General features: G+C 37.3%; 1 protein-coding gene across 2 annotated transcripts; it reads right to left on the bottom strand.

Moving 5' to 3' along the window:
• Window positions 1-93: 93 nt before the first annotated feature.
• Window positions 94-11,804, bottom strand: LOC114144268 (malate dehydrogenase, cytoplasmic-like). Of its 2 annotated transcripts, XM_028016904.1 has the most exons (10): window positions 11,713-11,804; window positions 11,546-11,643; window positions 6,995-7,093; window positions 5,620-5,716; window positions 4,627-4,802; window positions 3,505-3,627; window positions 2,701-2,877; window positions 2,496-2,609; window positions 1,366-1,455; window positions 94-543 (listed from the first exon to the last, which is right to left on the bottom strand). In XM_028016904.1, exons 2-10 carry the CDS (start codon window positions 11,597-11,599, stop codon window positions 421-423), a joined length of 1,053 nt encoding a protein of 350 aa, XP_027872705.1. In that variant the 5' UTR covers window positions 11,600-11,643; window positions 11,713-11,804; the 3' UTR covers window positions 94-420. The 2 variants fall into 2 exon arrangements, with proteins under 2 accessions (XP_027872705.1, XP_027872707.1); XM_028016906.1 differs by lacking the exons at window positions 11,546-11,643; window positions 11,713-11,804 and adding an exon at window positions 7,954-8,108.
• Between the last annotated feature and the right edge of the window lie 1,723 nt (window positions 11,805-13,527).

Raw genomic sequence — 13,527 nt, 5'->3', positions numbered from 1 at the left:
CAGCTCAGTTTAAAACAAGCAGAGAAGTTTAGGAGCGGGCTGAGGTGTGTAGTAGTGAGAGTGATGAGAATCGATGAGGCTGGAGAGGGTTGGTCAGATTTCTTAGTTTTATTGAAGAGAAGATGATTCGTTACAGTTTCTGCACAGCTAATGTGTGTGTTTTTATCTACTAACAGAGACGTCTTGGTGTCTTGCACAGACACAGGTCAGGCCAGGTTGTGGAGGTTATAACAGGTTTTCTGGAAACCTGAAGAAGGGGCCAAGTTACACACACACACACACACACACACGCACGCCTCCACACGTACTCTCAGAGGTGACACACAGACTCCAGCTCAGATGGTTTAGCAGTGGAGGACATCTTCAGAGGCGAGAACAGCCAGGATGTAAGAGCTGCTGCTGGTCAGCAGGAGGGGAGAGTCACTTGGACAGGAAGTCCAGGGCCGTGTCTCGCTCCTCCACCAGCTCAGCTGCTGTGGCGTCCATCTTGGCTCTAGAGAAGTCATTGATTTCGAGACCATCCACTATTTTCCAGGACTTGTTCTGGGAATTATAACAGAGAAAACACTTTAAGGTTTGTGCACTTATCCAACAGTAAAGTACAAGTATTTACAAGGCATGTTTCCAAACTTTTCCAGCACCAGCCCTTGGAGATAAGAATACAAACAAACTAAAGAGAACAGCTTCAATTTACCATTTTATAATATTGTTTATTACCGTTAATAACATCTTGTGATGGTATAGTACATTCTACAGAGGGGAACTAAAACAACAAACTTATGTTTTGAATAAAATGCCTCTCTTACACATAAACCATATAGACCTGACTGGTCTAATAAAACTAAAAAATACAAATAAAAACAGAAAAAGATGGTTCTCTCTAAGTATAAAAATCTCTTAAAAATGTTCTTGCCACGTTTTCAGGCATTTAGTAGATAAAAATATTTTTGCTAATTCCAACTGACCTAAAACAAGAGAAATGTGGCCTGATGTAACTTCAGACAGTGAGAAAAAAAAGGTGTTTTATTATCTTTACATATCTGGTTTCAATTGTACATAATGCCTTTCAAATTTGGACTTTAAAGAAATATTGGATTGCAATTTATTACAAAATTCAAACATTTTCAAGGATTTCACAAACCCTTTACTTTGATACTTAAAAGTTTTGAAACAAGTGGTTTTCTTTTCACTTAAAAGCCTCAGTTTGACAAAAAAGAAACATCTCTCATTCAAAGTGTCAGAAAAAAACTGAATGTGTTTAAAAATCAACAGGAAGAGAAATAAAGTTGAGTGAACCCTTTTGAACAGAACAGCCTGATTCCACCAATCGTTCTCATACTGAAATGGTTTTAAGATCCAGCTCACCTTGATCTGGACGGGGAAGGAATAAATGAGGTCCTCTGGGATGCCGTAGGAGTTTCCAGAAGCATACACACCCATGGAGATGAACTCACCCTGCAGGAAACCAAACAGAGAAACTATTTATAGTAGTTTAAACAACAGAGAGTGATACTAACTATGCTGTATCAAAAACAACTTAAAAAGAGCTTGGCTTCTTTTCACAGCCAAATTTGACATCTTGAAATTGAACCCTGTCTCTTTAAGAAGCTCCTACTCTACAAAACTCCCCTGTCAGCATTTCAGATTCACAACGCTCTTCATTGTGCCTTTTCTAGCATAATGAGAAGTAGTTTGTATAAGCTCAGCAGATTTGCAGTTCCACCAAGTGTTTGCTAATTGCTATTAGCAAGCTAAGGAAGATTCACGGATCCCTCAAACATGCATGAAAGAATCAAAGCAACAAACTAAGTGTGTTTTTGATTAGAGAATAACATTGTAACATGATGTAAAACTAAAAGGAAAATCGATTTTACATCATACTGCCTCCTTAAAGATGCAGTTGGAGTGAACGTAGTTTAAATCAAACATATGAAAGTGTTAGAATGGCCTAGTCGAAGTCCAGACCTAAATGCATTTGACAATCCGTGTGAAGACTTCAAAACTAATGTTCAGGGAAACTGATTGAGCTTTAAATAATTAGCAAAGATCAGACAAAAATGTCTAACAGACATACTTGTTAATACCTGCTAGTATAAGAAAGAAAAATAAAAACAAAGGTTCTGATTTTTATTTTGAAAAAATTAAAACAAAAAAAGTTGTGTTATCCTAAGAGTTCCTGCTGCTGAGAAACCAGCATTTAAAAAAAAAAAAAAAAATTATTTACTTCAAACATGTTAGTAGTATAAAAAACAGACATGAACAAGGAATGAAAAGACATATTTTTGTACCACAATAATCTTAACATGTTTAAAAAGGAGTGGGAGTAAAAAAAACATATGAAGTCCAACCCCATAAACTCATACCATGTTTTCAGATGAACCCTCGTTATTAAATCTTTACGTAGGTTAATTTTCAATTGTATCTGTTTTTTTGTCTTCTGGAAGTAATGATTTTTGTCAAAGTGACCACTTCCTGTCCTTTCTGCTCACACTGACCTCCTTGGTGCCAAACCAGATATCCCTCATGTGGTCACAGATGGCCTTGGCCGCCGACATGGCGCTGGACAGTTTCCTCGCCTTGATGACGGCTGCACCTCTCTGCTGTACAGTCTGCAGAAGGAAAATATTTCAAAAACAAAGGTACTTTTAAATAATTTTTAATTTTTATACACCCGTCTTTGACAGGAGGCTGAGTACTCACAGAGATGAAGTCTCCTCTGAGCCAGGCATCGTTCTTCACAGCTTCATATGCGGCCTTCTCACTGCCAGCAACGTTCACCTTGGCATGGTGGACGTCAGGGTACTGAGTGGAGGAGTGGTTCCCCCAGATGATGACGTTCTTGACATGGCCGGAGGACACGCCACAACGCATCGCCACCTGCAGGTCAGAGTGATGAACTGTAACTAGAAGGATGATCTTAAATTTTGCAGGACTATAATTTGTCCTAGAAGTTCTTACGATAAACGATAATATTGTTGTAGGACACATTCTCAGAGATAAAGAAACTTTAAATTCTAATGAACATTCAATACTGGAACTGGAAGACATTTAAAATGTCCAAAATAGATAAAACAACAAATAAAATTAATTATGAAGTCTCTGTAAACAAAATTGTCCTTCAAATAAAAGAGTTAGTTGAGACCAAAGTACTAGACTGAAGACTTTTGTCATCCAGACAAAGAGAGAAAAACCAATAAATCATGCAAATGGAAATTACTGAGCTTGTTTTAATTTATCATGCAATCATACCTTTCCAAATCTTCTTTCAAATTAGAATCAACACTCATCTTATCTCTTATTTGACACACAACGTTTCTGAATTGATTGTTTCTAAAGAAATTTGATTTTGCAAATTGGATCTCTGTCTCTTTAAGAAGCTTCTACTTTTGGTTTCAACTGTATATTCAAAAAGCTGTTCCTACAGAGATAAAGGAAGTCATTTTGTCCTTGTTTTTTCCAGCGCGCTCATAACCGAGGGTCATCTTCATAAAGACCTGGACGTACCTGGGAGCACGCTCTGTTGTGGTCCAGTCGGGTCAGGCAGGAGAAGTTCTCTTTTGGGATAGACGGAGCAGACTTGGAGGCAATCAGACAGTTTGTGTTTGCCGGGTTTCCAACCACCAAAACCTGATGGGAAGAATCAAGAATCTCTCTGTGAGTCGGGCAACGCTTGTTACACACAGCTCAGAAACAGAGGAGGATTTACAATCATAATATCAGGAAGTTTCTGTCAAAATCACCAGATAGTCATACTTTAAAAACAAAATCTTATCAAGTATTTTTGGTTTAGTTTTTAGTGCAAATGTCATATTACACTTGAAATAATACAAGGGAACTTACAAATAACTTTTCAGCAAGAAATATGAGCAGTAATAACTTTTAATATTGATTAAAAAGTACTTGTTACATTGGCAGTTTATTTAACTTATAACAAGACATTTTCCCATGTTTTATTGAAATAATCTGCTAGTGGAACTTGAACCTTTTCATCAATAAAAGTTAGAAAGAACTGTTAAACGTGTACATTTTTATAGATAAAGGGCTGTAAAAAGCATTTGCACCCTTACAAATTCTTTATGTTTTTGTCTTTTAAATGTTTTAACCAATATCCAACAGATAACTACAGTAAGTATATAGAGAAATATTCATATTCTAAATTATTAAAATCAACCTGTCTGTGGGTGAGAGTGTAAATAATAAAATGTTTTCCTTTCTACACAGATTTGCCATTAATCACACCTTGATTTCTGGAGATATTTAACCTGTCTGATGCCACTCAAGAGGTTTTATGACACAAGATGCTGATTTATTTGTTGCAGACTTACAGATCATAGTAAACTGTGATTTTGTAGCAACATGAAGATGTGGTTGTACACAGATTTAAAGGACAGCAGAAAAAACTGCTGGCTTTGTGAAAAAAGACAGCAGTTTTCCTGGTGAAAAGAGCTCACTTCAGCACTTTCATGTCCTGTGTATTGTTAGTAGCAGTATAAGCATAAAAATAGAAAGGAAAAAAAAAACTTTTCTGGGAAATTATACCCTCAAATTTGGAGTGCAGCACACTGAGGTTAGACACCATTATGTAGCTCAATAACACCTAATCAATTAGGAAGCCGAAGGCATCACCTTTACGCTCTTCTTGGCATACTTGTCCAAAGCGGATCCCTGAGTCTTAAAGATTGCCACGTTTGCTTTGAGGAGGTCCTTTCTCTCCATTCCCTCCTTCCTGGGCATGGAGCCCACCAAGATGGCGGCATCGATGTCCTTGAAGCCCACCTCCACCTTGTCAGTGGGGATGACCTCTGTAGACAGCAGAGACAAAAGTTAACTTTAGGATGTATGTTATGTAGGACATTTTATCTTGCCATGTTGTTTTAATGTTTTTAAATTGTTTTATGTTATTAAAGGCCCATCTGGGGAAGTGCACTGCAATCTATGTAAGGCTATAAGTGTCACAGTGTTCAGTATTTGTTTTTACTTTACACTTGTCCATATTCAAATGAAGAAAAAAAGAAAATGTGGGACATGTTAAGTTGCCTGAACATTTTGATAGAAAAGTAAAGACCTGAATGGATTCTTCTTAATATTCTGATGCCTTCCTATGCATACTATGCTACTTTTTCCTTCAGTCTCAAAGCTAAATGATCTGAAGACTTCAGAGAAACATCAGTAGGTCTTGGAGATAAATTCCTGCTGCTTCAACTGATCCTAATGATAACATTAGTTTGCCGTTTGCTGGGTCAAATCCATCTGCTATCAGACTGAACTTCAATCTGTGCTCACTGCTGCTCTGTTCATTGTTGTACCACCACAGCTCTGATTGGCTGCTGTGGTGGCTGAACCAGCATCCAATCAGAAGCCTTGTTTTTGACACTCCTTCCTCCTGTGTGTAGGAGAAACAGTCCTCAAGGACACCACAGAGACTCATTATAACCCACTTGAAAGTGGGTGTTTTGTTGTCTGCTTTTTTTTGGGAAAACGTCCTGAAACCAAAGGGATTATATGCATCGTTTGTGATGAAGCGTTTTAGTGTAAAACTCAAGAACAGGTTTAAAAACCTTCATTAAATAAGAATTTAATGTTCCTGTTTCTTTTGATTAGAAACAGGAAAACACTCACCCATCAGCAGCGGGAGGGCGCAGTCCTGTAGCTCCATGACGACTCCGTCCAGCACAGGCAGCATAGGGGGGATGTCCAGCAGGATCAGGATGATTGGCTGATGACAGGACGGAAAACTGATTTTAAGGGGATTTTTCAGACAACAAAGTCAAGAACTAACAGTCCAGGGGTAAAAAGGGTGATCTTAATGTTGGTTTAAGTATGCATGCTATGACATTCCATCTGGTTCAGGAAAATGAAAACCTTTCCTAAAATTTACGCCACCAAATGTCCTTCATATTTCTCAATGTTTCCTGAAAGACATTCTTACAATATTCTCCATCTTGTTAGACTCCTTTCCGTATTTAAAGTCAAAATTTGACTTTAAACACTGAAACTTTTTTCCTCTTAAATAAAAAAAACAACTAATACTTTAAATTGCACAAGTTTTCTAAATATTTTTGCAGCTATGAATTGTTCTTTCAGGTTAAACTCAAGATGTTGCAGGATATTTAGCGCAGCCAATAATTAAAGTTTGTAGATGGTCACACATAGGATTTTAAATATAGACCAAGTTCATTTTTAGTCTCAGCTGACCAAAGCATGTACTTCCTGTGTACCCTGTCCTTTACCTATTGTTGCAAACTGCAAACAGGACTATATTTGTTAAATGCATGACTGACAATTCTTACCCATTAGCTGATTTTTGAAGGGAATAGGTTGCACTGGGTTTTATTTATCACTATCAGGGTAAAGGAGGTGCCCCCAAAAAAATTGATGGAAAAAGAAAAGCTTGCTACACCTTTCAGTTTTGGTAAAAATTTGAAAACCCATTTTCTTTCTATTTCACAACTGTGCACATTTCTATGTTAGTTTATCACCTACAGTTCTATTAAAAAGCTCAAGATGTGCTTTTGCAAGTCACTGTAAACATGTTTTTGTGCACGGCTGTATCTCAGAAACTTGTAAAAAAAAAAAATTTGGTTTTTGTTTTTGCTCAGCTGCAAGGTTACCAACATGATTACATTTTGAACAAATGGTGCATCAAACACATTCTGAGACAATTTTCCAAGGTTGAATTCAAATCCTGAAGCTGATACATGTTAGACATTTTCACTGGGTCCTGAGTAGGATCAGTAAACTCTGATCTCCAGCTTATCCTTATAATTCTTGGGATTGTTTCTTACAGTCTTATTTTTATTTTCCTCCTCTACATCATCAAGCCATGCTGCAAGTAAATCAAGGGTATTCTTTCAGTGAACATGCATTATTCATTGTAATTCCATTACATAACAGTAAAGCACTTTGTCCCAGCTGTGCAGTGATCGGGTTCATGGCAAAAGGGGGCCTTCTGCTGCTGCGGAAGGTTATATAATAAAACCTGAATGAATCTTACCTGATCCTGGCCAAACACATCTCCCTTTGCGATGCTGTACAGCAGGGAGTAGGCAATCTGGCCTGCAGCACCAGTCACCACAACACGAATTGGTTCAGCCTGGAGGAGAAAAAAACATGAGTGGCTCGTTTGAGTAACCAACCTAGTTACTTAAGAGACATGTTATGGCACCAGCCTGCGTTTCTGTTGTGCGAGTGAGTTAGATCACTCGTTGTGTGTGTACATTGTTTTATGAAAGGAGGGTAAGTCTGTAACCGGTTAAACTCTGCTGTTTGTTCACAAGGTCATTAACAGCAACTAGCCCTGCAGCAGAGCTCTGTCCTTCTCATGAAGGAGACTCGTCAACAAACTCCATTAAGATCACTGAAAACAACAGAATTACTTTGCATAAACCTTAAGTTGAATCTTAAGTCATTCAACTTTGTTTCTAATTTGATTTGTTTGCTGGCATGTAAGATTTTTCTTCACATTCTGCTTCAAAATACTAAACGGCCAACACAACCGGTTTTCAACCGTTACGATTTGGTAAGATTCTCCCTGATTGGATAATCGCGCAAAAATAAAAATCAAGTCTCTATGACGTCATCGTGACGCTTGCGCCACGCCACCCGCCCTTTCCGTGTCAAAGCGGATGAAAACGCATGAAAGCGCCGCCGAGCAGCAGCAGCAGCTCCTCTCAGTGTTGAACCAACAAGCACCGCTGTGTCTTGGTGCTAACTTTGTGCGTTTACATTCAACCGTTGACCCTCATTACCGAGATGCTAACTGCGCAACATCCCGGCTAAAGCAGCCCACCAAACACAGTAATAATATTAGCATTTTAGCATAACGTGAACAATAAGGTACGATGTTTTCACCGTCCACAAAACTACATTTGGATTATTTCGAAAGACGTACGTTGGCAAAGTCTTTATAATATCCTAAAGTGATATTCCTAATCATTAATTTGCTCCTCTTACCATTTCTGCTAAAGGATGAAGTTGCGTTGGCTCAGCTGCTGCTCTCCCTGCTCAGAGTCGGACTGGTAGACGGAGGGGTCACCTCTATCCGTGTATTGTACAGTCAAACGTTGAAGTGACACTTCCTACGTAAGTACGGGACTTGTAGTCTTTTTACGATGCTTTTTCACTCTTTCTGACTGCAACTACCTCAAAAAGAACGCAACGCCCCAGAATGCATTGCTCTGATCAAACCGCGCCCACTCGTGCCACATTCAACAGTGAACGATTTTCTGAAAAGACTCCTTTTTTAGAGAGGAGATTCTTTAAGCCGCACAGCAGCGACATCTTGTGGCCAACTGAGAAATTACATGATTTTCTTTAAGACATCAGCCTTTAACGCTACAAGATTCCAAGTATTTACGAACAAAATAAGAAAAATAAATAAGTCTGTTTTCCTACCATTAATATTTCATTTTAAAATAAATTTTCAAGATACAAGCCCATTAGATCCCATTGACATTTAAGAACCTGTAAGATTTTCAACCTTTGAGACAAAAAGGACCAACAAAAATTACACTAAATATGTACATTTGAGGAATCACCTAACCTTTTAAAAAATTATCTGCAAAGCCACTGAATAAGATTCAGTAAGGGTTATCTGCAAAAGTATTAAACTCTTTCCTTTTTTAAAAAATTACTTCACAAACCTTAATTTATTGTATTCGGATGCATATTCTTGAGGGGACTTTTTGAAAAATCTTTTAAGCCTAACACCAATGTGTTTACAGAAAGCACTCAAGATTTAAACAGAAACACATGTAAAAACTATAAAAGCATAAGAACAGCTCAAAAACACTCAGTGAAGAAGAGTCAAAGGCCTGAGTCAAAGTGGATCTTTAAAAATGTCTTTAAATGATCAACTTTCTGAACAGATATAATGTGGAAAGGTAGATTATTCCAGAGAATATGATAAGCTAGTGTAAACACATGATCACCGTTATTGCTTTTTACTTTGGATTTAGAAAGGATGAGGAGCATTTGGTAGTTTGACCTCAAGTTTCTTGATGGGATGTGGATATGTTATTATATAAACATAATAAGATCTTGAAATCAATCCTGCATTAGGCTGTGAGCATGTGAAGCAAAGCCAGCGCCGGTGTTATGCACCAACATTTTACTAAATTATAGTAAAATACAGGCCCAAAAGTAAACAGGTCAATTCAAACTCTAAGGTTTTTCAGTTTATTTTGTGCTCTCTCTGTCACACACAAAAATGCACTTTTAATCATTTTTATGATATTATTAAGTGTCATTAGATGTTTTTCTAAATTGTTTTCAGGAATACCTTTAATTTCAGTCCTCACAACATGTAGCAAATAAAATTATTTAACATCCTAAATTAGTGATGCTTTAAATTACTACTTCAATGATTGTGTTGTGCTTATCCACCTTGGGAAATTTACAGTACATAATAAAATATCTTCACCTAGTGGATGACAATGGAACAAAGTTTTGAAAGGATTTCAATAATTTGCTCTATTTAGTTTAAAATGTTTATAAAAGAAAATAAGTAATTATTGTAAGCCAAGCCACTTAAAAAAGCCAAGACTTAACAAAGACCCAAGGAGGGTTAAAAAAAACAACATTTTCAAAGATAAGGCACAAATTTTCCATTTTTGTTATTTTCTGATAAATCCTGACCTAAGTACTAATTTTGTATAACAAAATAAGTGCTCATTTGTGCTAAAAATAAATAAAAGTAACTGATTCATTCCAGGTGAATTCACTGGGTTGAATTAGATGATTACTTTAATTTCAAAGTAAAAGTCTCTCCCTCTACTGCAGGAAGTCTCTTGGGTTAACTGTAAACTTGTCAAGTTGTCAACCATCTGTAGTTTGGCAGGAGGTAAATCCTTGTAATGAATCCCGTCTGTCCTTCTAGAGAATAGGACAACTCTGCTTTTACAAGCAACAGTAAAGAAGTTATTGTCTTAAAGTTATTTTGTAGATGTTAAAATCAGAAATATGCTTTTTAGACTTTGTAATTTGAAACTCTTAAATAAATGCTCTAGTGAGCATTTTTAATACAAGGTTAAAGTTCAAAAAGGTTACAAGTTTTCAGTTCTTGTATTTATTCACTACTGTGCAAAAACCTAATCTGAAACCAGACACGTTGCATGAAAAACAACAGAGAGAGTGATAAATGTGGCTGATAAATGCTGTTGAGTACAGCAGGCTGCAAGATTTAAATCAATGACCAACTAACAGGAAAACCTGATGACAAGCTGCTGAGGTAACTCATTCTTTAAAATCAGGTGTGCTGAGGCTGGCAAACGTCTAAACAACAAGCAGGATCAGGGCTGTGAGGCACTGTGCAGGAGAGATCAGACAGGGAATCAGGTGGTGTTTCCAGGTAAACTGATGCCCGGGTATAAGCAGGTCAAGGGCACAGCAGCCATGTTGGATTTTCAAGTTCTGTTTTTATCAAGCTGCTCAGAACTGCAGCAGCTCAGCAGTGTGAGGAACTGACCGTGGTGCTGATAAGCTGCAGTTTGTTCAGCTGCTGCAAAGCACCGGCAAACACAGAGAACACAACCGGAAGTCTGAAAATGTAACTTTCAAAGTAAAATTAGATCCGCTCCTGCTGAAGTTAATCGTTCTAGTGGGGTCACTCGAGTCAATTTTCTTTTATTATTAACATTTATTAGCAAATAAAAACAAAAATAAATAAACAATGAGGTGTTTAGTTTAAACCTTACATCAATTAAAGAATTATTTACCTAAATTATGTACTTCAATTCAAATGTTTTCACTGGAGCTGCCTGCATAATACACAGCAAATAAAGTGTTAATGGTTAATATTTACATACAGTCATAATATCAAGTGTTATTAATTTACACATTCAGCCTGTTCTAAGTAATCTCACTGTTACTTGATATAAAAAATGACTGTGCCCAGATGCTCCTGGCTGCAAAATAACATGAGAAAAGAAGTGGACTCAACAAGTCTTATTGTCAATTTTAACAATATCTCCATTGCATGACTTTATAAAATCGTGTAGCTCATGTTTTCAGTTGAATAAAGATTAGGTCTGACATACATTCATGTGTCCTTAAAAGTTTTAATGAAACTATATCTCTGAATGCGTAATTTTAAACAATGAATACATACCAATAATTACAATTATTGTCACATTTTACAGAAAAATTAGCACTTCGTGGCTAATTAAGTTAGCTTTCTTTGCAGACTTTTATTCTGAAACCAGTAAGCGGAAGTTGTTTGATATACATTCTCTGATCTACTGGAGTAAATACTTTATCAAAACCGCAGTCTTTGACTTGTATTATTGAATAAATCAGAGAATTCCCACAAACGTGTTAGTATGTCTACAGAGACTTTTTTTTATACTTTCATTTTAAAGGCCTACCTAACAAAATATAGGGCTCTCTGCTGCACTTCTATATTTACCAATGTAGCAAAAGAAAAAGGGGAAAACAAAGACACATTTGAGACAGAAACGGTTTTACGTATGAATTCCTCTGCCGTGGTGCGTTCAAAGTCAACTCCGCCCCCCGGTCTTTCTAGGCAGCTGTGCTGCTTTTAGCTCACCTGCTGGGAAACAGCCCGCACCACCAGATACATGGACGTCAGCAGCGTCAGCATGGTCCCGCCGTGTTTTGTTGCCTTCAAACGATAACAGCCGTCCTCTGAAGGGGGAAAAAAAATATGGCGGCTTGACCCAACAGAAAGATGGCAGAGTAAAGGGGACAGGATACCTCCGAGGCGTCCTTAACCGCGCTGCAGTCCGACTTTCACGCCTTCTTGCTTCTCTTACGAGCGGCTCCGACTCACACCTCCGCCCAACCCTTCCTGCAGCCCACAAATACGCAAACCCAAAGCGCCGAGCCCAGTCTAGTCGCTTAATAAGATTTTGAGTCCGCAAATAGCCTCTGACCAGGATGCTATGGAGGGTTTCATGCGTGGCACAGGTGTAAATAAAAAGTCTTAATGGTTGTACAGTAAAACTGGTGTATGAAGGAGGTGTGTGTGGGAGTCAGTGACGTCAATGCAGGGGAAAAGGGATATGAAGGCTGCTGCAACCCAAAATGTATATTATAGCGTTACGTAAGGCCAGCAGGCTACCGCAGAATGAGCTAATGCTCATTGATGAACAGCAGCAAGAGAAAAGAAAAGAAGGATCAGTACCCAGGGGCCTGCACAGAAAGTTCTGCATGGGAAGACCAGGTTGGGGCAAAAACCTGGAGGGGGGCAGGACCAAGCAAAATTATCAGATTATCTAACCAAAGCTCGATTTTCAAACTCCTTTTTTTCATTATTCTTCCAGTAAAAGCCAATAACTGGCCAAACCGGAATTTGAAAATGTTGTTTGGGAATAAGGTGAAAACAGGAACATGCTTCTTCCAGTTAGTGGATGATGACATCAACGCTGTCAGTACATCTTCTGCCTGTGAGGCTTTTGAGGAGACAAATAGATAAACATTTTCCAAAAAAGTCGCCCACTCTCCCATCTTTAAAAAACACTAAACATAAAAACATAAATGGGTTTTAAAAATATTTTCTATGTGATTCAGGAATTTACAGCCATATTCAATAAATTAAAATTTGCATTCAAATGAGGCCTTTTTGAAAGATAACCTTTAAGCAAGTATTAAATAAACCCACATTTATGTATTAAATATATTTTTAATGGTGCCATATTCTGATTTTAAATGTCATGTTTTCATTTGTAAAAGGAAAATCGTTATAATTAACAAAATAAAGGCTTTTTAACATCTAGCTATGTGTAATTAGTCTATATAATATAATATAACTTAGAGATAAAGTTCCAGTAATAAATGGGCTTTTGGTAATATTCTAATTGATTGTGTGAGTCTGTATTTATCTTGTAAAACCAAAACCACAGTTGGTGAAACTGCAGCTTGACTTCCTCATCAACATAGTCAACAAGGTCTCTGGTGCAACAGACAGGAAGTTAAAAGAAAAGATACGATTATACTTTTGCACAAAAGCCCAGCTTGTAACATCTCTTTCTTTTGTTTTTTAACAAATAGAAAACAACATGCCAAACCTGAAATACCTAAAACAAACAAATAAAAAAAAGGACCACAGGAGCTCACAGAAACAGGAAGTTTAACTCCCCAACCAGGAGTTTAAACCCCCCAGTATCTTCAGTAACTCTTCATCCTCTCTGCTGGAATAACTCAGTGAACGATGGCACTTCAGGACAAAAATATTCTGTTGGTATTTCTGATATTCATTCCAGGTAAGTCTTGATTGCTTGTATTATTAATCTTTGTGTTACTCCTGTTTCTGTACAATTGTCACACTAAAAGGTAAATATACTGAACATATTAAGCACTTTCCTCGTCAAACTGACCACTTTGTCATGAGAACTGACTTATATGAAAATGGTCTGCACATGCTAAACAGTGTGAGAACTTATAAACTGAGGTGAAGTAGAAATGCTTTCTGGATTTAGAAGAATTAAGCATAAATATTAAAAAAGCAAGTTCGCATGAAAGTTGTTGAAGAAATATGGAGAAATTTTTATTTGACGTGGTCAAATGCAA

This window comes from Xiphophorus couchianus, chromosome 5, assembly GCF_001444195.1.
Source record: "Xiphophorus couchianus chromosome 5, X_couchianus-1.0, whole genome shotgun sequence".
Lineage (NCBI taxonomy): Eukaryota > Metazoa > Chordata > Actinopteri > Cyprinodontiformes > Poeciliidae > Xiphophorus > Xiphophorus couchianus.
Note: the sequence above shows the minus strand (reverse complement) of the source record. Positions and strands in the feature narration are given on the sequence as shown.

What these genes read in the sequence shown, in the direction of transcription:
- LOC114144268 (XM_028016904.1), bottom strand. Translation starts at nt 11,599, where the DNA reads ATGCTGACGCTGCTGACGTCCATGTATCTGGTGGTGCGGGCTGTTTCC. An exon ending in ATGCCAAGAAGAGCGTAAAG is followed by an intron (nt 3,628 to 4,626) that starts GTGATGCCTTCG and finishes TCTTCCCATCAG; the next exon opens with GTTTTGGTGGTTGGAAACCC. An exon ending in TCAGAGGAGACTTCATCTCT is followed by an intron (nt 2,610 to 2,700) that starts GTGAGTACTCAG and finishes TTCCTTCTGCAG; the next exon opens with ACTGTACAGCAGAGAGGTGC.